This window comes from Pelodiscus sinensis, chromosome 4 (assembly GCF_049634645.1).
Source record: "Pelodiscus sinensis isolate JC-2024 chromosome 4, ASM4963464v1, whole genome shotgun sequence".
NCBI classification, from domain to species: domain Eukaryota; kingdom Metazoa; phylum Chordata; order Testudines; family Trionychidae; genus Pelodiscus; species Pelodiscus sinensis.
In genome coordinates, this window is record NC_134714.1 from 6,254,255 (window position 1) to 6,276,802 (window position 22,548).

The 22,548-nt window shown below is 55.7% G+C and overlaps 1 protein-coding gene across 3 annotated transcripts in view; it reads left to right on the top strand.

Moving 5' to 3' along the window:
* The first annotated feature begins 4,661 nt into the window (after positions 1–4,661).
* The window catches only part of ATL1 (atlastin GTPase 1), a 64,462-nt gene continuing 46,575 nt past the window's right edge, over positions 4,662–22,548 (top strand). For all 3 annotated transcript variants that reach the window (XM_075926178.1, XM_075926176.1, XM_075926177.1), the window contains exon 1: positions 4,662–4,812. In XM_075926178.1, coding sequence (XP_075782293.1) covers positions 4,779–4,812 — 34 coding nt within the window. In that variant the 5' untranslated portion in view covers positions 4,662–4,778. The remainder of the gene's footprint in view (positions 4,813–22,548) is intronic.

The following is a 22,548-nucleotide window of genomic DNA, read 5'->3' on the forward strand; positions in this document are numbered from 1 at the left end:
AGTGCCCGCGCGGCAGTGCCAGTGGGTGGGATGATGCAGTGCGCGTGTAGCGGGGGGGGTTACGCAGTGCCCGCGCGGCAGTGCCAGTGGGTGGGATGATGCAGTGCGCGTGTAGCGGGGGGGAGGGGTTACGCAGTGCCCGCGCGGCAGTGCCAGTGGGTGGGATGATGCAGTGCGCGTGTAGCGGGGGGGGGAGGGTACGCAGTGCCCGCGTGGCAGTGCCAGTGGGTGGGATGATGCAGTGCGCGTGTAGCTGGCTGGGCGGGGGAGGGTACGCAGTGCCCGCGCGGCAGTGCCAGTGGGTGGGATGATGCAGTGCGCGTGTAGCGGGGGGGGGTTACGCAGTGCCCGCGCGGCAGTGCCAGTGGGTGGGATGATGCAGTGCGCGTGTAGCGGGGGGGGGTTACAGAGTGCCCGCGCGGCAGTGCCAGTGGGTGGGATGATGCAGTGTGCGTGTAGCGGGGGGGGTTACGCAGTGCCCGCGCGGCAGTGCCAGTGGGTGGGATGATGCAGTGCGCGTGTAGCTGGCTGGGCGTGGAGGGGGTACGCAGTGCCCGCGCGGCAGTGCCAGTGGGTGGGATGATGCAGTGCGCGTGTAGCGGGGGGGGGGTTACGCAGTGCCCGCGCGGCAGTGCCAGTGGGTGGGATGATGCAGTGCGCGTGTAGCTGGCTGGGCGTGGGGGGGTACGCAGTGCCCGCGCGGCAGTGCCAGTGGGTGGGATGATGCAGTGTGCGTGTAGCGGGGGGGGTTACGCAGTGCCCGCGCGGCAGTGCCAGTGGGTGGGATGATGCAGTGCGCGTGTAGCTGGCTGGGCGTGGAGGGGGTACGCAGTGCCCGCGCGGCAGTGCCAGTGGGTGGGATGATGCAGTGCGCGTGTAGCGGGGGGGGGGTTACGCAGTGCCCGCGCGGCAGTGCCAGTGGGTGGGATGATGCAGTGCGCGTGTAGCTGGCTGGGCGTGGGGGGGTACGCAGTGCCCGCGCGGCAGTGCCAGTGGGTGGGATGATGCAGTGCGCGTGTAGCTGGCTGGGCGTGGAGGGGGTACGCAGTGCCCGCGCGGCAGTGCCAGTGGGTGGGATGATGCAGTGCGCGTGTAGCGGGGGGGGGGGTTACGCAGTGCCCGCGCGGCAGTGCCAGTGGGTGGGATGATGCAGTGCGCGTGTAGCTGGCTGGGCGTGGGGGGGTACGCAGTGCCCGCGCGGCAGTGCCAGTGGGTGGGATGATGCAGTGCGCGTGTAGCTGGCTGGGCGGGGGGGGGGTACGCAGTGCCCGCGCGGCAGTGCCAGTGGGTGGGATGATGCAGTGCGCGTGTAGCTGGCTGGGCGGGGGGGGTACGCAGTGCCCGCGCGGCAGTGCCAGTGGGTGGGATGATGCAGTGCGCGTGTAGCGGGGGGGGGTACGCAGTGCCCGCGCGGCAGTGCCAGTGGGTGGGATGATGCAGTGCGCGTGTAGCTGGCTGGGCGGGGGGGGTACGCAGTGCCCGCGCGGCAGTGCCAGTGGGTGGGATGATGCAGTGCGCGTGTAGCTGGCTGGGCGGGGGGGGGGTACGCAGTGCCCGCGCGGCAGTGCCAGTGGGTGGGATGATGCAGTGCGCGTGTAGCGGGGGGGGGGGGTACGCAGTGCCCGCGCGGCAGTGCCAGTGGGTGGGATGATGCAGTGCGCGTGTAGCGGGGGGGGGTTACGCAGTGCCCGCGCGGCAGTGCCAGTGGGTGGGATGATGCAGTGCGCGTGTAGCGGGGGGGGTTACGCAGTGCCCGCGCGGCAGTGCCAGTGGGTGGGATGATGCAGTGCGCGTGTAGCGGGGGGGGGGTTACGCAGTGCCCGCGCGGCAGTGCCAGTGGGTGGGATGATGCAGTGCGCGTGTAGCGGGGGGTGGGGGGGGGTTACGCAGTGCCCGCGCGGCAGTGCCAGTGGGTGGGATGATGCAGTGCGCGTGTAGCGGGGGGGGGTACGCAGTGCCCGCGCGGCAGTGCCAGTGGGTGGGAAGATGCAGTGGGCGTGTAGCGGGGGGGGGTACGCAGTGCCCGCGCGGCAGTGCCAGTGGGTGGGAAGATGCAGTGCGCGTGTAGCGGGGGGGGTTACGCTGTGCCCGCGCGGCAGTGCCAGTGGGTGGGATGATGCAGTGCGCGTGTAGCGGGGGGGGTACGCAGTGCCCGCGCGGCAGTGCCAGTGGGTGGGATGATGCAGTGCGCGTGTAGCGGGGGGGGGTACGCAGTGCCCGCGCGGCAGTGCCAGTGGGTGGGATGATGCAGTGCGCGTGTAGCGGGGGGGGTTACGCTGTGCCCGCGCGGCAGTGCCAGTGGGTGGGAAGATGCAGTGCGCGTGTAGCGGGGGGGGGTTACGCAGTGCCCGCGCGGCAGTGCCAGTGGGTGGGATGATGCAGTGCGCGTGTAGCTGGGCGGGGGGGGGGTTACGCAGTGCCCGCGCGGCAGTGCCAGTGGGTGGGATGATGCAGTGCGCGTGTAGCTGGGCGGGGGGGGGTTACGCAGTGCCCGCGCGGCAGTGCCAGTGGGTGGGATGATGCAGTGCGCGTGTAGCTGGGCGGGGGGGGGTTACGCAGTGCCCGCGCGGCAGTGCCAGTGGGTGGGATGATGCAGTGCGCGTGTAGCGGGGGGGGGGTACGCAGTGCCCGCGCGGCAGTGCCAGTGGGTGGGATGATGCAGTGCGCGTGTAGCGGGGGGGGGTTACGCAGTGCCCGCGCGGCAGTGCCAGTGGGTGGGATGATGCAGTGCGCGTGTAGCTGGGTGGGGGGGGGTTACGCAGTGCCCGCGCGGCAGTGCCAGTGGGTGGGATGATGCAGTGCGCGTGTAGCTGGGCGGGGGGGGTTACGCAGTGCCCGCGCGGCAGTGCCAGTGGGTGGGATGATGCAGTGCGCGTGTAGCTGGGCGGGGGGGGGGTTACGCAGTGCCCGCGCGGCAGTGCCAGTGGGTGGGATGATGCAGTGCGCGTGTAGCGGGGGGGGTTACGCAGTGCCCGCGCGGCAGTGCCAGTGGGTGGGATGATGCAGTGCGCGTGTAGCGGGGGGGTTACGCAGTGCCCGCGCGGCAGTGCCAGTGGGTGGGATGATGCAGTGCGCGTGTAGCGGGGGGGGTTACGCAGTGCCCGCGCGGTAGTGCCAGTGGGTGGGATGATGCAGTGCGCGTGTAGCGGGGGGGGTTACGCAGTGCCCGCGCGGCAGTGCCAGTGGGTGGGATGATGCAGTGCGCGTGTAGCTGGGCGGGGGGGGGTTACGCAGTGCCCGCGCGGCAGTGCCAGTGGGTGGGATGATGCAGTGCGCGTGTAGCTGGGCGGGGGGGGCTACGCAGTGCCCGCGCGGCAGTGCCAGTGGGTGGGATGATGCAGTGCGCGTGTAGCGGGGGGGGTTACGCAGTGCCCGCGCGGCAGTGCCAGTGGGTGGGATGATGCAGTGCGCGTGTAGCTGGGCGGGGGAGGGGGGTTACGCAGTGCCCGCGCGGCAGTGCCAGTGGGTGGGATGATGCAGTGCGCGTGTAGCGGGGGGGGGGTTACGCAGTGCCCGCGCGGCAGTGCCAGTGGGTGGGATGATGCAGTGCGCGTGTAGCGGGGGGGGGTTACGCAGTGCCCGCGCGGCAGTGCCAGTGGGTGGGATGATGCAGTGCGCGTGTAGCGGGGGGGGTTACGCAGTGCCCGCGCGGCAGTGCCAGTGGGTGGGATGATGCAGTGCGCGTGTAGCTGGGCGGGGGAGGGGGGTTACGCAGTGCCCGCGCGGCAGTGCCAGTGGGTGGGATGATGCAGTGCGCGTGTAGCGGGGGGGGGGTTACGCAGTGCCCGCGCGGCAGTGCCAGTGGGTGGGATGATGCAGTGCGCGTGTAGCGGGGGGGGGTTACGCAGTGCCCGCGCGGCAGTGCCAGTGGGTGGGATGATGCAGTGCGCGTGTAGCTGGGCGGGGGGGGAGGGGGGGGTTACGCAGTGCCCGCGCGGCAGTGCCAGTTGGTGGGATGATGCAGTGCGCGTGTAGCGGGGGGGGGGGTTACGCTGTGCCCGCGCGGCAGTGCCAGTGGGTGGGATGATGCAGTGCGCGTGTAGCGGGGGGGGGGGTTACGCTGTGCCCGCGCGGCAGTGCCAGTGGGTGGGATGATGCAGTGCGCGTGTAGCGGGGGGGGGTTACGCAGTGCCCGCGCGGCAGTGCCAGTGGGTGGGATGATGCAGTGCGCGTGTAGCTGGGCGGGGGGGGGGGGGTTACGCAGTACCCGCGCGGCAGTGCCAGTGGGTGGGATGATGCAGTGTGCGTGTAGCTGGCAGGGCGGGGGGGGGGTTACGCAGTGCCCGCGCGGCAGTGCCAGTGGGTGGGATGATGCAGTGCGCGTGTAGCTAGCAGGGCGGGGGGGGGGGTTACGCAGTGCCCGCGCGGCAGTGCCAGTGGGTGGGATGATGCAGTGCGCGTGTAGCGGGGGGGGGGGTTACGCTGTGCCCGCGCGGCAGTGCCAGTGGGTGGGATGATGCAGTGCGCGTGTAGCGGGGGGGGTTACGCAGTGCCCGCGCGGCAGTGCCAGTGGGTGGGATGATGCAGTGCGCGTGTAGCTGGGCGGGGGGAGAGGGGGGGGTTACGCAGTGCCCGCGCGGCAGTGCCAGTGGGTGGGATGATGCAGTGCGCGTGTAGCTGGGCGGGGGGGAGGGGGGGTTACGCAGTGCCCGCGCGGCAGTGCCAGTGTGCGCGCTGCGCGGAGCCGTGGCTCCCTCCCCGCGCTCCCGCCGGCGCTGCCCGCCCCTCGCCGCATCCTGCCGCTCGCTCAGACGCGGCGCCGCAGCCCGCCCGGAGCCATGGCCAGGAGCCGCGCGGACCGCAACAGCTGGGGTAGGCGCGGCCGGTCGGGGCTGCCCCGCGCCGCCAGCATTTGGACAGCGCCCGGGGTGGCGCAGGGGCGGCCCCGCTTTGTTCCCGCGGCGGGGGGGCCCTGCGACTCCCCCCCCCGCTCTGCGGTCGCCCCCCTCTTCCCGGCGGGGCGGGGCCGCCCAGGCAGGGGGTGGGGAGGGGGCTTGTGGGGCTGGGGCGGTCCCCGCAGCGCCCGGCTCCCTCCTGCGCTCTGGGGCAGGGCCCTGCGGGCTGCGGGGCCGCTGCTTCCCCCCCCCCTGCGCGGGGGTGCCCCAGGCACTGGCCCGTGTCTCCCCTCCCGGCCCCTCCCCACATCGGGCCCCTCCCCCTCCTGCCCCCACAGGGCGCACCCCGGCTGCTCTGCCCCCCAAGGCGGCTGCAGATGAATGTGTCTCTCCCGGGCTGGGCCGGTGCCAGGCCCTAGGTGGGGGGCTGCTAGAGGGGCTAGGCTGGAGGAATCCCTGCGAAATCCCTGCCCCAGTCTGCAGGAGCCCCGCCCCACAGCGGACTAGATTCCAGGGCCCAGTTTGAGGGGAATCGCCCTGGGGCCGGAGGCTGTTGCTTGTGCTCCGGCCCTTGGGGCGCGGTGGAGGGGGCTGCCTCTCCCGCCTGCCGGAGGGGGTTGGGGCACCTTTCGGACCTAGCTCAGTGGGTTCCATCTGGTGGCCAACGGCCAGTTGTCCCGTGACCTCTGCGAAATGGCCGAGTCGGGGCCACGCTACCCGGCCTCACGAGCCCCTTCGTGGGCCCTTTCAGCGGCACGGTGCATCCTTGGGCATCACTGCGGAGCTCCTTGCTCTCTTGGCCTGATCCCTGCCGCGCAGGGGCCTGGCGCTGGGAGGGGCCAGGATCGGAAGCCTGGTCCGGGTGCTCCGGGGGGTCTTGTGGATGGGTCAGAGTGCCGGGTCCAGCCAGGCCTTTCGATAGGCGTCGATACTGTGTCACGGCACTGTCGCCCCTCTTGGCAGTCGGGCGCATGCCGGGCAATTGCTTCTCGTTTCCTTCTCTGGCCGGGTTTTACAGCAGGGCTGGTTCTCTGGGCTGCCTCGGTGCCTAGGGCTTGCGCTCAGCGTGTAGAACCAATTTCAGGACCAGTTTAACTGTGAGCTTCACTTGGCCCTCCAGAGCCTCGCCCTTTGCCCGGCCTTCTCCATGGCAGTCTCCCTGCCCCACATGGTCACAGGGTGATGCTCAGTGGGACTCTTTCCAGCTGCTTCTAGGTGGCAATAAGGCCCAGCACTTTCCTCCCATCCTCTGCTGCCTGGGAACGTCACCTCATCGCCCCCCCATCTTCTTCACCCCCGGGAGGAGGAGAACCCCCAGCTTCCCTCCAGCCCTGCTGTGAATTGTGTTTTCTCATGCAAGGGCATGTGCAAGAAATTCTGCCTGTGAAGGTTTTTACATCTCTAGGGCGCCGAGCAGGGGGGAGTTTCAGCTCCCTCTGGGGTTCAGAAAATCTGGCGATTGGTAGTCAGGGTTGGACTGGCACGTTCTGATCCAGTGGCGGCACTGGCACTAGGACTCTGAACTGTGATCATCTACTCGCTGCTTCTGACTGGGCCCGACGGGAGGAATTCTCAGCTTCCTTTCCCACTCCCCCTGGCGCCGCGGCACTGGCTGAGCGCATTGGTGGGGTGGAGTCAGGGCCGCCTCAACCCGCGGAGGAAGGCAGCAGCTGCTCTTCCCCCGTAGGGTCGGGGGATTCAGGAACCTGCACAGAGGAGTACAGGAAGCTCTTTCTAACTACCCTTTTATTCCTTGTGCAGCAGGCTCATGAGCAATGTTCCCTCTGGTTTTTTTCTACCCATGTGCAGAATGAATTTTGTTATGTTCACTGAGGCATGTGCAGATGTGCACCACCCATATAAACACATGCTGCTGGCTGCTACCAGCTGTGGCTGCTCTGCCAATCAGCTGGGTGGCATTTAAGAACGTCCACACTGAGTCAAACTAAAGGTCCATCTAGCCCCGTGGTCCCCAACCCGGTGCCCGCAGGCGCCATGGCGCCCGCCGGGCCCTTTACGTGTGCCCGCGGAGCAATCTGGGCTGGCCCCGCCCCCGGGCGTGCGGCAGGTGCCAGCCTCAAGTGCATGGCTGGCCCCGGCCCCGGGTGCGCCGCGCGTGCCCTTGCCGGCCCTGGCCCTGCCCCCAGGTGCGCCACGTGTGCCCTTGCCGGCCCTGGCCCTGCCCCCAGGTGCGCCACGCGTGCCCTGGCCCTGGCCCTGGCCCCGGCCCCGCCCGTGCGCGCCCTTGCTGGCCCCGCCCCCAGGTGCCCTTGCCGACCCTGGCCCTGGGGGCGCCGCGCATGCCCGCACCGGCCCCGGCCGCGCGGAACCTGGGCAGCCCCTGCCGGGGATTGCAGCACATGCTGCTGCCAGCCTCGGGCGTGCGGCGCATACTTGGCCCCGCCCCAGTCACGTGGCCGGTGAGCGGCCCCGCCCCCTTACGCACAGCACGTGAGCGGCCCCGCCCCCACGCGCCCGGCAGCCCCAAAAGGTTGGGGACCACTGATCTAGCCCAGTATTCTGTCTGCCAACAGCGGCCAATACCCGATGCCCCTGAGGGAGGGAACCCAACAGGTAATCATCACGTGATCCCTCTCCTGTCACCCATTTCCAGACAAACAGAAGCTAGTGCAGGCCTGGGCAAAATACAGCCCGTGGGCTGGATCCGGCCCGCCAAGCCCCAGGCAGGCAACCTGCTCAGAAGGCTGCTGTGGCACTTTTTTTCTTTAAAAACTAAGTCTGGAGGGGAAGGGGGAAAGCTTTAGGAGCTGCTCCCACCCCCAGCACAATCCCATTGGCTAGTCTCTGGCCAGAAACTGGCCAGTGAAAGCTGCCTGTTTCAATAACAGGCAGCCATGAAGCACAAGGGGCTCCAGAGCACATGGCTGCTGTTTGTGCGGAGGCGGGGCACAATTTGAATTTTTCCCCAGGTAGCTGCCCAGGCACAGAGCTTACAGGGAACACTGCCCATGATTAGCCGTGTTGGCTCACCTCTGAAAGCCGTGTGTTCCTCCACGGATGTTCTGTGAGGCGTTCCCCTACCATTGTTTAATGCTGCTGGAGAACAGAACTTCTCACCCACCTGAAAGGGAATCAGGACTAGAGTCTGATCTTTGGGGACTCTTCCTGTGAGGCAGAGCTGGGTGAGAAGTGCAGTCCTGGTTAGATACGTCTATTCTGCCTTCATGTATATAGCTGACTATAATATTTCCAGTTCCCATGAAATACAGCTTGGCTATGTCTTAACTGGCATGATTTTCCGCAAATGCTTTTAACAGAAAAGTTTTCCGTTAAAAGCATTTGCGAAAAAGAGCATCTAGATTGGCACGGACGCTTTTCGTCAATAGTGACCAGGCTGGCTTAGGAGCACGTAGGATCCAGCCGATGGGTCACTCGCAAACTGGAGTCTAACCAGAGAGGGGGAATGGGACAGGCAATGCACCAGCTTGCAGCAATACTTTGATTTTTTTAAAGACAGTCATTTTGTTAGTTTTCAGAGTGCTACTAGACTCTTTAGCTATGTCTAGACTGGCATGATTTTCCGCAAATGCTTTTAATGGAAAAGTTTTCTGTTACAAGCATTTGTGGAAAAGAGCATCTAGATTGGCATGGACGCTTTTCAGAAAAGCGTCCATGCCAATCTAGACGCGCTTTTCCGCAAAAAAGCCCCGATCTCCATTTTCGTGATCGGGGCTTTTTTGCGCAAAACAAATCTGAGCTGTCTACACTGGCCCTTTGGCACAAAAGCTTTGCGCAAAAGGACTTTTGCCCGAACGGGAGCAGCATAGTATTTCCACAAGAAGCACTGATTTCAGACAGTAGGAAGTAAGTGTCCTTGCGGAAATTCAAGAGGCCGGTGTAGACAGCTGGCAAGTTTTTCCGCAAGCGGAAAAACTTGCCAGTTTAGACACAGCCCTTGAGAATTATTTGCTGAAGAAATTGATGTAACCATTTCATATAAATGCGGGGGGAGGGCATGGTGTGGTCATCTGGTTTGCAGATAGCTTGGAGGCAAAAACTGGCAAAGTTCAGTTACTGGTTTAATTCTGGTTTCAGGGAAGGTGTTGGGGATGGGACCTTTACGTTACCATAAGGAAAGGTTACAGATGAGTTTTGCAGTCATCATAAATGGTAGCTCGCTGATGTATCCCTATTATTTGGTGTCCTGTTGGAATAGTGCACAAAAAGATACTGTACTTCTATATGGTCTTTTTGTGGAGAGCAATGGAGTGAAAGGAACATTCAAATGGATGTAGAGACAGAATTAAATACAGTTACATAATGTATCAGATTCTTAAGAAAAGGCCCAGTGCAGCAAATCCATTAAATACACGCTGAACTTGGAGCAAAATAAATGTGACTTAGGCATCTGAAACATTTTGCTGAATCAAGGCCTTAGCTGCAGACTTGTAAGTTTGCAAGTATCCAGGACCATTTATAAATCTAAAGGGTTCCTTATTATAGAAATGGGATTAGTCATCTTTTGTGCATTCCAGCCACTGATCAAAATCACACCCTAAGAGATCCACAGAGATCCACAGAGTGTATTCCTAGACTATGATTTCACACACAGAGAGGCAGGGCCGACTCGAGCCATTCCTGCGCTCTGGGCAGTGGGCGCGCGACGCATGCGCGGCTCCACCCCCAGGTGCACAGCGCATGCACGGCCCTGCCCCCAGCGCGCTACGCATCTTATCGCTGCAGTCGGATACGCAGCGCCTGATGGCAGCTGTAAGGGGCACTGCATGGCCCCCAGCCCCGGGCGCACAGCACCTGCTGGCAGCTCTAAGAGGTGCCACGCGACCAGCTGTGTGGTGCCCCTTGCAGCTGCCATCAGGCAACCCCCATAGGTTGGGGTGCCAGGCAGCTGCCTGGCTAGCCCCCCCTTAATCCGGCCCTGCATAGAGGCAATGTCTTCACTAAATGGAATATCGATGCTGCCGTGATTGGTCTTCCGGAGGTCCATTTAGCAGGTCTAGTTAAGACCCGCTAAATCAAACTCAGAGGGCATCCCCATCAGTGCTGGTATTCCTGCTCCTGCGAAGAGTAAGGGAAGCTGACGGGAGCGTTTGCTCCCATCGGCCTCCCGCTGTGAGGATGGTGGGGAAACTCGAAACAAGGTACGTTGACTCCAGCTGTGTAATTAACTGGAGTTGCGTATCTTGATTCGACCTTCCCCTTTATTGTAGACCTGGCCTCAGCCTTGCATGTGGATATTGCAGGCATAAATTAGAATGTTAATATGCAGGTGCTTTTTTATTAAAAGAAGGTCCCCTGAAATAAAAATCGACATTTAAGCAATGGGTGCTGTGAGCTGACCCTCCCTGCCCCCCACCTCCACGATGTACTTTGTGAGAGTGCCTGCAGTATTGTGTAGTCCCATTGCTCTTTGTAATGGCCCCTCCTGTGCTAGTCTCTTCGGCCCAGCTGCCAACGCAGAAGACGGGGGCGCTGCAGGATGCTTCTGGCTGCATTTAAAACGTGCTGACGTGCGCCAAAAAAAGGACTGTGATTTTTAAATAGCATAAACTTTGTTCTAGTTGGCGCCTCCTTTTCAGGACTGATCACTCCCCCAGCTAATTGCTTGATAGAAACCTTCCCTTGTCTCATGGTAAAAATCCATTTATTTAGGGATTTAAAGAACAATTTTAGAAAAGCAATTGTGTGGAACCTAAAAGAATTGCCTCTCATTAGCGATCAAAGCAAGCTTCCTGCAACACCCATACCCCCTGACTACACATCCCAACACAGTGCTTTCATTAAGGGTGAGACTGACCCTGCGCAGCCGGCCAAGACAAACCTTATGGGTCACTTGAACCTATAGTGTTAAGTGGTGGATAAACCGCACAATTGTGGCCTGCTATAGGGTGAATTTCACCCTGAAGAAAGTGTTGCTGTATATATACGTAGCATCCTTCTTCTGAAATCCTGTGTCATTTTCACTTGCATATGTTCAGCGCACTGCTTTCCACTAGGGTAAACTCATTAGAAATCTCTGCTGCCAGAGGCTTAGAAGGCACTCATTACAAAAGGGTGCCGTTCCGAACTGACACCGGGCGTCTGCCCTGCACTGGCTCTTTAAGGGTAAAACCCAGCCCTGGGAGAGGGCGGAGCACAAAGGCCACAGCTGAGGCAGAGACAGCCCATTAGGGCCCAGCTGGAAGCTGTATAAAGAAGGGCTCCGGGTGGGAAGAGATTGAGACTTGTGCTAGCTGGGGAGCAGAAAGGACCTGACTGTTAAGGAAGCTTAGAACATAGGAACAGCCGTACTGGGTCAGACCAAAGGTCCATCTCGCCCAGTAGCCTGTCTGCCGACAGTGGCCGGCACCAGATGCCCCAGAGGGGGTGGACCGAAGACAATGATCAAGCGATTTGTCTCCTGCCATCCCTCTCCAGCCTCTGACAAACAGAGGCCAAGGACACCATTTCTATCCCCTGGCTAACAGCCTTTTATGGACCTAACCTCCATGAATTTATCTAGCTTCTCTTTAAACTCTGTTATAGTCCTAGCCTTCACAGCCTCCTCTGGCAAGGAGTTCCACAGGTTGACTATGGGTTGTGTGAAGAAGAACTTTCTTTTATTAGTTTTAAACCTGCTACCCATTAACTTCATTTGGTGTCCTCTAGTTCTTCTATTATGGGAACTAATAAATAACTTTTCTTTATTCACCCTCTCCACACCACTCATGATTTTATATACCTCTATCATATCCCCCCTCAGTCTCCTCTTTTCAAAACTGAAAATTCCCAGTCTCTTTAGCCTCTCCTCATATGGGACCCGTTCCAAACCCCTAATCATTTTAGCTGCCCTTTTCAAAACCCTTTCCAAGGCCAAAATATCTTTTTTAAGGTGAGGAGACCACATCTGTACACAGTATTCAAGATGTGGGCGTACCATAGTTTTATTCAGGGGCAGTAAGATATTCTCTCTCCTATTTTCTATCCCTTTCTTAATAATTCCTAACATCCTATTTGCCTTTTTGACTGCCGCAGCACACTCTGTGGAAGTTTTCAGAGAACTATCCACGATAGCTCCAAGATCTCTTTCCTGATTTGTTGTAGCCAAATTAGCCCCCATCATACTGTATGTATAGTTGGGGTTATTTTTTCCAATGTGCATTACTTTACACTTATCCACATTAAATTTCATTTGTCATTTTGTTGCCCAATCACTCAGTTTGGTGAGATCTTTTTGAAGTTATCATAGAATCATAGAATAATAGGACTGGAAGGGACCTCGAGAGGTCATCGAGTCCAGCCCCCCGCCCTCAAGGCAGGATCAAGCTCCGTCTACACCATCCCTGACAGATGTCTATCTAACCTGTTCTTAAATATCTCCAGAGAGGGAGATTCCACCACCTCCCTTGGCAATTTATTCCAATATTTGACCACCCTGACAGTTAGGAATTTTTTCCTAATGTCCAATCTAAACCTCCCCTGCTGCACTTTAAGCCCATTACTCCTTGTCCTGTCCTCAGAAACCAAGAGGAACAAATTTTCTCCTTCCTCCTTGTGACACCCTTTTAGATATTTGAAAACCGCTATCATGTCCCCCCTTAATCTTCTTTTTTCCAAACTAAACAAGCCCAGTTCATGAAGCCTGGCTTCATAGGTCATGTTCTCTAAACCTTTAATCATTCTTGTCGCTCTTCTCTGTACCCTTTCCAATTTCTCCACATCTTTCTTGAAATGTGGCGCCCAGAACTGGACACAGTACTCCAGCTGAGGCCTAACTAGTGCAGAGTAGAGCGGCAGAATGACTTCACGAGTTTTGCTTACAACACACCTGTTGATTACAACCTAGAATCATATTTGCTTTTTTTGCAACAGCATCACACTGTTGGCTCATATTCAACTTGTGGTCCACTATGACCCCTAGATCCCTTTCCGCCATGCTCCTTCCTAGACAGTCGCTTCCCATCTTGTATGTATGGAACTGATTGTTCCTTCCTAAGTGGAGCACTTTGCATTTCTCTTTATTAAACCTCATCCTGTTTACCTCTGACCATTTCTCTAACTTGCTAAGGTCATTTTGAATTATGTCCCTATCCTCCAAAGAAGTTGCAATCCCACCCAGTTTGGTATCATCTGCAAACTTAATAAGCGTACTCTCTATCCCAATATCTACATCATTGATGAAGATATTGAACAGTATGGGTCCCAAAACAGACCCTTGAGGAACTCCACTTGTTATCCCTTTCCAGCAGGATTTAGAACCATTAACAACAACTCTCTGACTACGGTTATCCAGCCAATTATGCACCCACCTTATCGTGGCCCTATCTAAGTTATATTTGCCTAGTTTATCAATAAGAATATCATGCGAGACCGTATCAAATGCCTTACTAAAGTCTAGGTATATGACATCCACCGCTTCTCCCTTATCCACAAGGCTCGTTATCTTATCAAAGAAAGCTATCAGATTAGTTTGGCATGACTTGTTCTTCACAAACCCATGCTGGCTATTCCCTATCACTTTATTACCTTCCAAGTGTTTGCATAGGATTTCCTTAATTACCTGCTCCATTATCTTCCCTGGGACAGACGTTAAACTGACTGGTCTGTAGTTTCCTAGGTTGTTCTTATTCCCCTTTTTATAGATGGGCACAATATTTGCCCTTTTCCAGTCTTCTGGAATCTCCCCTGTCTGCCATGATTTTTCAAAGATCATAGCTAAAGGCTCAGATACCTCCTCTATCAGCTCCTTGAGTATCCTGGGATGCATTTCATCAGGACCTGGTGACTTGCTGACATCTAACTTTCCTACGTGATTTTTAACTTGTTCTTTGTGTATCCTATCTTCTAAACTTACCCTCTCTCTGCTTGTATTCACTATGTTAGGCACACCTCCAGACTTCTCGGTGAAGACCGAAACAAAGAAGTCATTGAGCATCTCCGCCATTTCCAAGTTTCCTGTTACTGCTTCTCCCTCCTCACTAAGCAGTGGGCCTACCCTGTCCTTGGTCTTCCTCTTGCTTCTAATGTATTTATAAAAGGTCTTCTTGTTTCCCTTTATGCCTGTAGCTAGTTTGATCTCATTTTGTGCCTTTGCCTTTCTAATCTTGCCCCTGCATTCCCGTGTTGCTTGCCTATATTCCTCCTTTGTTAGTTGTCCTAGTTTCCATTTTTTATGAGACTCCTTTTTTATTTTGAGATCGTGCAAGATCTCCTTGTTAAGCCAAGCTGGTCTTTTGCCATATTTTCTATCTTTCCTGCACAGCGGAATTGTTTGCTTTTGGGCCCTTAACAACGTCCCTTTGAAATACTTCCAACTCTCCTCAGTTGTTTTTCCCTTCAGTCTTGCTTCCCATGGGACCTTACCTACAAGTTCTCTGAGCTTATCAAAATCTGCCTTCCTGAAATCCATTACCTCAATTGTGCTGGTCTCCCTCTACCTTTCCTTAAGATCATGAACTCTATTATTTCGTGATCACTGTCCCCTATACTGTCTTCCACTTTCAAGTTCTCAACTAGTTCCTCCCTATTTGTTAAAACCAAATCCAGAACAGCTTCTCCTCTGGTAGCTTTTTCAACCTTCTGAAACAGAAAGTTGTCTCCAATGCAGTCCAGAAACTTATTGGATAGCCTGTGCCCCGCTGTGTTAGTTTCCCAACATATGTCTGGATAGTTGAAGTCCCCCATCACCACCAAATCTTGGGCTTTGGATAGTTTTGTTAATTGTTTAAAAAAGGCCTCATCCACCTCTTCCACCTGGCTAGGTGGCCTGTAGTAGACTCCTAGCATGATATCACCCTCGTTTTTTACCCCTTTTAGCTTAACCCAGAGACTCTCTACACAGCTATCTCCTACGTTCATCTCCACTTCAGTCCAAGTGTGTACATTTTTAATATACAAGGCAACCCCTCCTCCCTTTTTTCCCTGTCTGTCCTTCCTGAGCAAGCCGTACCCTTCCATACCAACATTCCAATCATGCGTCCCATCCCACCAGGTTTCTGTAATACCAATGATATCATAGTTATATTTATTGGTTAGCAATTCCAGTTCTTCACAGTCTGCTTCTGTCTTCACTATCCTAAACAGTTTGGTATCATCCGCAAATTTTGCCACCTCACCGCTTACCCCTTTCTCCAGATCATTTATGAATAAGTTGAAAGGGATTGGTCCCAGGACTGACCCTTGGGGGACACCACTAGTTACCCCTCTCCATTCTGAAAATTTACCATTTATTCCTACCCTTTGTTTCCTGTCTTTTAACCAGTTCTCAATCCATGAAAGGACCTTCCCTCTTATCCCATGGCCATGTAATTTACACAAGAGCCTTTGGTGAGGTACCTTGTCAAAGGCTTTCTGAAAATCTAAGTATACTATATCTACTGGATCCCCCTTGTCCGCATGTTTGTTAACCCCTTCAAAGAACTCTCATAGATTAGTGAGACATGATTTCACTTTACAGAAACCATGTTGACTTTTGTCCAACAAATTATGTTCTTCTACGTGCCTCACAATTTTATTCTTTACAATTGTTTCGACTAATTTGCCCGGTACTGAAGTTAGACTTACCGGTCTGTAATTGCCAGGATCACCTCTAGAGCCACCAGCCAGTGTGAGGCGCCCTGCTGATGAGCTAATTCCCCGTGATACCAGTAGGAGGCGCCGTAGGGTGAGTCCGCCCCGTGACAGGAACATACAAAAGACTTGGTCCTGCACGCTTTGTATTGTGGTGTGTTGTAATAAGAAAGGCCCGTATTGGAATAATTCAGTGTTTGTAACGATGAGAGGGATAAAGCCGGCCAGGCTTCGTGGCCGAGATTTTTACAATGGACTGGTGATGTTGACAGCCCTCTGAAAAGCAGGCCCCTTCAGTGTGTCTCCAAAGCTGACCCAAGCTTTCAAAAATCATCCTTTAAAAAGTCTCATGATTTTTTTTACGCCAAAGTAATAAATAATCGAGTTCTTCACCTGGCTTTAGCAGTCATTCAGGTCGCATGTTGAAGGATTTCCCTGCAATCACAATGAATAGAAACCTAATTCGCCCCCCTCTCCCGAAAGTGAAGATTCCCAGTCTCTTGATTCCAGCAGGAACTGCTTAAAGAAAAATCTCACGTACTGTGTAGCAAATGTGAGGGGGTGGACCAGGCAGTCTAGCAGCTAGAGAACCTGACCTCCAATCCCTTGTCTCTCTGTAGAGATGCCTGGTTCTTTCCCTGGGGACTGTTTTGGCCTCCACCCACATCTGGGCCTTTGCCACGAAAGGGAGACTGGTAGGAGAACCCATCTCTGCTGGGTCCCAGTCAAAGCCTTGTGGAAAGCAACACGAGCAGGGTCCTCTCCTCAGAGAGCCTTCGCCTAGTCTATGCTTGAGGAACAAAGAAATGCGTTTCACAGAGGCGCTAGTGTGACAGTAAAAAAGGAGCTAATCACACCTTTCCCCAGCACAGTAATGATTCCAGAGCGTGCAGTGAGATCTGACGGACCAGGAAATGATATTTTCAAACAGAACAAGCAATACAAACATATACAGGTTGCACCTCCATAAACCGTGAGTCTCTCTGGTCCGGCAACACGTGTGGTCGGGAAGGACCACGGATGTTCCTGGACGAGAGTGCCCGGCGCAGGAGGGCCAGTAGCTGGGAGCCTGGTGGTAGGGACGGCCCTAGACTAGCTGCCAGCAACTGGCGCCCTAGACGAACCATGCGATCGGCGCCCCCCCTCCAAACCCCTCAATGATATTGCGCCACCATTTGGCGTCCCATTTAGCTTGGTGCTGTAGGCAACCGCCTAGTTCGACTATATGGACGGGCCGCCCCCAGCTGGCGGTAGTGGGCCCGGAGCCGTGGCAGCCTGACGGAGGCCACGGCAGCCCGACCAGCAATGGGACCGGTGCAGCCCAGCTGAAGCAGACCTGACAGGACTCCTACAACCCGCCAGGGGCTGTGTGTCGCCCAGCAGTTTGGGCGGGGGCCGGGCTGCAGGCTGCTTGGATGCTATGGGGCTGGAGCTGCAGCAGCCCAGCTGGCGGCGGGGCCAGAGTGGGGCAGCCCAGCGGGAGTGGGACCAGGGCTGGAGACTATCATCAGGCAGCCTGGTAGGGATGGGAAGAGCCAGTGGCAGGAAGGGGTGAAGGGCTGAGGGGTCGTGGCAGGGGAAAGTCTGGCAAAGTCCCCAGTCAGGTCCCGAGGCTGCTGGACAGAGACTGGCCTCTCATGGCATCTCATGGTGCACTGGCCAAGGGACTGGGTGTATTTCAGTGCATGAAGGGGACTGTGTCAGCCGACGGCCAGGGCAGTGAGTCCCTTATGACCGGCTGAAGTTCTTTTAAATTGTGCTTGGTTCTGTTACAGCAACTGAAGGAGTCAGGTTAAAGCTTAAACAGTTACTATTTTATTGTTACAGGGTAAACTTAGCTGTTAAATGCTACTACTGTGTTACAGATAACACAGACACTACAAAGGACAGGACAGAAATTACACTAATAAGTCACTTACAGGTACCATGAAACCCTTTTGGTTCTCTGAGCTCTTATTAAATGCATGCAAAATAGACACATAGCAGGTATATATTCTCACCCCTGCGTTCCAGACTTGGCGTGGCCAGCGTCTTTCTCTCAATCCCTCGGGAAGAAGTAGGGCGAGGTTGGGCGTCCCACAGACCTCGGGAGACAATCAATACCTGCCAGCAGGTATAGATGATTGGAGCTCAAATGGGGTGGGCTGCTGAACCTCTTTTATACCCCTTGGGTCATGTAGGCTTCTTCCTGGGCTCAAGTGGCCAATTAGGAAAAATGGCTTTGAACGCCAAGTTTCCCACGAAGGGTGCAAAGCATAATTTACACCTGGGAAAATGCAGACAATGGGCACCTCTGGTATGTGATGGGCGAAGATTCCTCTCCTGGGACAGTGCGGGCCTGTCAATTACTGGTACTAGCCATCAGGGCGACGGGAGGCCCCGGGTCGTCAGCTAGCCCATTTACTGTCTGGTTTCTGTTTATGGTAGAGTCAGGGACAGGCAGCAAACCTGTGTTCCCAGGGCATCAAAGGCTGACTGCCTTTCTCTTGCTCTCTGGGGGGGGGGGGGAACAAGATGGGGCTCGTGGAAAAACAAGATGGGGTTTTGTGTCTGGCTACAGACTGTAACAACAAGAAGGTTAAAATCAATGACAAACAAAAGACTCTGTCGGTTTGCTTCGGGGGTGGGGGGAGCGGGGAGGACTAAGGCATCATGGGAAATACACTGTGCAGGAGGCAAGCGTTGCAGAGCCGGGAGTGTTGGATGTGGGTTTCAGGTGGAGGCTCACCCTGCAATTTCCTTCGCCACCTGTTCCCTCTGTGCGGCTCTGGCCCAGCTCAAGTTTCTGGCTTGGCCAGAAGGCGGGGCCCCCAGGGACAGAGGAAGAGCAGAGTGTGGGACCCCATTTCTGGTGCTCCTGGGGGCCCCAAATTGGCTGGGGCCCATGAATTACTCAACTCCTTGCCGGAGCATGTTGTGAAGGCCAGAACTTCAGCAGGGCTGGATAAATTCCTGGAGGACAGGTCCATTAATACTTATTACAGTAGACTTCCGATAATCCGGAACCTATGGGACCTAGGTGGTGCCGGATTATCAGATATGCCGGACTATCAGGAGGTACTATAAGATGGTTATATAAGAACATAAGAACGGCCGTACTGGGTCAGACCAAAGGTCCATCTAGCCCAGTAGCCTGTCTGCCGACAGTGGCCAGCACCAGGTGCCCCAGAGAGGGTGGACCGAAGACAATGATCAAGCGATTTGTCTCCTGCCATCCCTCTCCAGCCTCTGACAAACAGAGGCCAAGGACACCATTTCTATCCCCTGGCTAATAGCCTTTTATGGACCTAACCTCCATGAATTTATCCAGCTTCTCTTTAAACTCTATTATAGTTCGGCAGGAAGAAAAAAAGTGAAAGCATCTGTCAAGCCATCCTGACAGACCCACCTGAGGACTCTTAACAAAACTCTGAAGGCCTCCTTCAGGAGTCTGTGGAACAAAAACCGAGCAGGAAGGCTTTGTGCAACCCAAGGTTGAGTCCATCAAAAAGAGAGTTTTACCAGCCAGTCCTTCCCACGTTTCCCTCCAGAAGGTTCTGGCTGTCACAAGGACCACCTCACCGCACCCCCTTCCCTCAGCACCTCAGCTATGTGGGTCATCCTCCCCACCCCGACAGTGCTGGTACATAAGGGCTGCTGCTGTGATTTTTCCGAAACTGGGGGGGGGGTGAAGAAATTCCAGGGGGGGTGCGAGGCAACCAGCCCTCACCCCTCCGGTCAATCCCCCTGCAAGTTTTGCTGTTTTTTTTGTTTTTTGGCCCCGGTCAGTTCCTTTTTTCTCTCTCTCTCTTTTCTCTTAACAAGTTTTGTTGCTATTTTTGGGAGGGTGGGGGCATGAGGATTTCTCAAAAATCAAAACGGGGGCATGATGCCGAAAAGTTTGGGAACCACTGTGCTAGAACATCCCTTCCCCAGTCCGCTTGTGGCCCAGTTTGCTCCATTCTGCTCAAATTTCCAACCAGGCAGCTAAAATGCAAGGCCCTGTGCATGCATCCTTCAAAGAACAGGAAGTGAGATTTCTGTTATTCTCAGCTCTCCCGTGCCCTCACAACGAGGCTGCCTCTTCCAAGCCTTTGAGGACTCACATCACAGCAGCTGGTTGGTTGGTTTACTTTGGGTTTACTCCCCAGGATGCTTAGAGGGATCACACACCTAGGGGGAATAGGGTTGCTAGGTGTCCAGTATTGACCCGGACAGTCCAGTATTTTCGCTTTCTGTCCGGTAAAAAAAAAATTCAGAGAATACCAGACACCTAAAATGTCCGGCATTTTCTGATTTTTTTTTCCTTACCAGGAGGTGAAAATACCGGACACCGGGCAACCCTATGACACACTCGGCAACTCGCCTCCCCCGGGGCCCTGACATCCCCTGCCCCCGGACCCTCTGCTTACCTGGTTCAGCAGGGAAGCTGTATTTTGATTGATCAATAACACAAAATGGCTCCCGCAAAAAGCCTAAAGACCAAGGGGAAGCAATGCCTTCCCTGGGTCTTAGTGCTCAACTTCTCCCCTGTTCCTGTCCCTATTCTGACTCTGTAGGCACTCTAAAAAGGGGCCATGTTATTTTAATGCTATTTTGGGGGGGGTGCGGTTTTTTTGGTTAAACTATCTGGCAACCCTAAAGGGGAAGAGATTAATGTTGTTCCCCGGGACCATTCAGTCCTAGGTCTGTCTGGCGAGGGCATTTTTAGTGGTGGCTTTGCCATGTAGGCAGCCTGGATAAAGACCGTTTCAGAAAGGACTCTGAGCAGCCAGTGCTACAGATTGAGGCAGGGTTTAAACTACCCTTTGTCGGTAGTTTTACTTTTGAGTCGAGAGGAATAAAGGCAGATTTATTGAGTGGTTCCCTAGATCTTTTTCCTGCTCTTGCTAATTTCCACCATCTTTCCAACCACGTGATTCAGTGGACAGGAGCAGCAGCCCTAGGCTGGATCCGTGGTCTGATGTCCAAAGGGCCACTCCTACAAACTCTTCCTTCTACGAGGAAGGGCTTCGTCCTGCCGGTGAGGACCCCTGCGAGTAGAGCGTGCGGCGCGCACGTGCACGAATTGGTTTTCTAAAGGCCTGGCTGTGGAACGTTCCTCAGAGGACTGATCTCTACTGAGACTATAGTGTGTGGGGGCTGCAGCCTGAGGCTCTTTCCAAGGAAACCCACAATGCTGACTGTTGTATTTGGTTGCGTTCCAAAGGTGCATTTCTAGCATGTGATTTCTCATCGCTGCATGAGCAGGCCAAGCTTTCACCCCAGGGACACACGATGTATCACCTGTTCTTGTCTGCAACATGGACATTGCAGCTGAGTATCAGCATTTCGGAGGAGCGTGGAGCATGTTGCAGTTGAGTTGGGCCAGGGGTCTCCCTGGTGGTGGGGTGGTCTAGTGGTTAGGTCATGGAATTAGCTGGCAGAAAAGGGGTGCAGAACTCTGCCACTGGTGCCCCCGGCCTAGGAACTGTATTAATCCAGCCCTTAAATTTGAGGGGTGGCCCCAAGAGTCTAGATTCCCCCATTAGGGTTTCTAGCAGGTTCCCCCCTTTTGTCCCAGGGGGTGGTGTTGGAGGCTTACTTGCTCCTGTGGCTGGCCAAGTGGACGGGCTTTGCTTCACGTCCTGCTGAATTGCGCTTCTGTCTCCTTGCTGGCCTGTCCCTAAGGGTACGTCTACACAGCACGTTTATATCAAAACCAGCAATTTCCGATTTTTTTTTCCAAAATAGCTTATTTCAAAATAGCACGCCGACACTACAGGGAAGCCTCGAAATTAGTCCCAAGTAGGCTCCCCGAATGTAAATGCGCTACCTCGATTTAGAGCCTCAGGAGGCACTGGGGAATAATTACGTTGACTGTCGCTGGGGAAGAGCTATTTCGAAATAGCAGCACTGGAGCGTCCACACTACCGCTATTCCGAAATAGCTGTTTTGGAAGAGGCGTTATTCCTCGTGGAATGAGGTTTACGGATTTTGAAACAAGCCGTCCGTTCTTTCGAGATAATTTCGAAATAACGGAATGGCTGTGTGGAAACTCGCATTGTTGTTTTGAAATAACGGCCGTTATTCTGAAATAGCTGTGCTATATAGACACACCCTAACTGAGCCAGGCGCCTTCCTTTTATCCTCCCCCCAGGCCTGGTATTGGCTGCAAGTGAAGCGGGGCGGGGCTAGCACTGTCGGCCCCTCCTCTCTTCACTCCCTCACAAGTATATATTACCTTCCTTTGTAGAAATTCCTAATGCAACTGAAGATGGATCTTATCTTTGTCCTTAGATTTACGATAACAGCAGTAATATTGCCTATTTGATGGGCTGAGTTGGGGAGCCAGAAAGCTTTCTTGCAGGCTGCGTCTCTCGGATGAAGTCATAAATCCAGTTCTGCTTAACTCTCGTTCCCATATTGAGTCACCCTGTGGGGAAGGAGGCCGGGCGTCTGCCTTGCTTTGTGCGTGCTTGGTTCGGTCACAGCAATAGTAGTTGGAACGTTAACAGTGAAGGGGAAGGAAACGCGGGCCGCTTGACAAGGGAGGCGGTTGGCGGGGCGACCAGTGAGAGGCTGAGGTAGCACAGAGAGAAGAGCTTAGCGTGAACATCAGCAAAACCAAAAGTGCGGTTGGGGAAGCTCAGCTCCCTTGCCTGTCTCTTTGTGTGCCTGCCACACACACACTTCGTGGAGCTTGATCTGCAAGGCCTTGGAAATGGTCTGTGCTGAAAAGACCAGTTAAAAAAGTGTGATATTTGAGAAACACCCCCCCCTCCGCCCGCAGAACAGCATGTGACTCTCCGCTCCAGTACGATCCGTATCCTCTCGGGAACCAGGGAAGGGAGTTCTGTGATTCTGTGATTCTCCAGGGTTGCCAATAATAAGGAAGTGCTTACGTTTTAAAAGTCCTGGGGGCAAAAGGGACCGCAAAGCGCTGCTACAGCAGGGCCGCCGATAGTGGGGAACAAAAGTTGACTGGGGCCGGGCCGGGCTGGCAGCCGGCTGTTAGTGGTTCGTTGCCCTGGCCTGCACGAGCCCACTTTCCCTTCTGGTCTCCAGCAGCCCTTACTTGGATTCCTCGACTCGAAGGTCAGGAGCGACCCCCATGTGCATCTAGGCTGACCTCCTGCACGTGGCAAGCCCCATGTCGTGTCTCTGTCTCCAGCCCTTGGGGGGTTTGCTACTGGCCGTCACCGATGGAACCTTGCTGAGGACAATA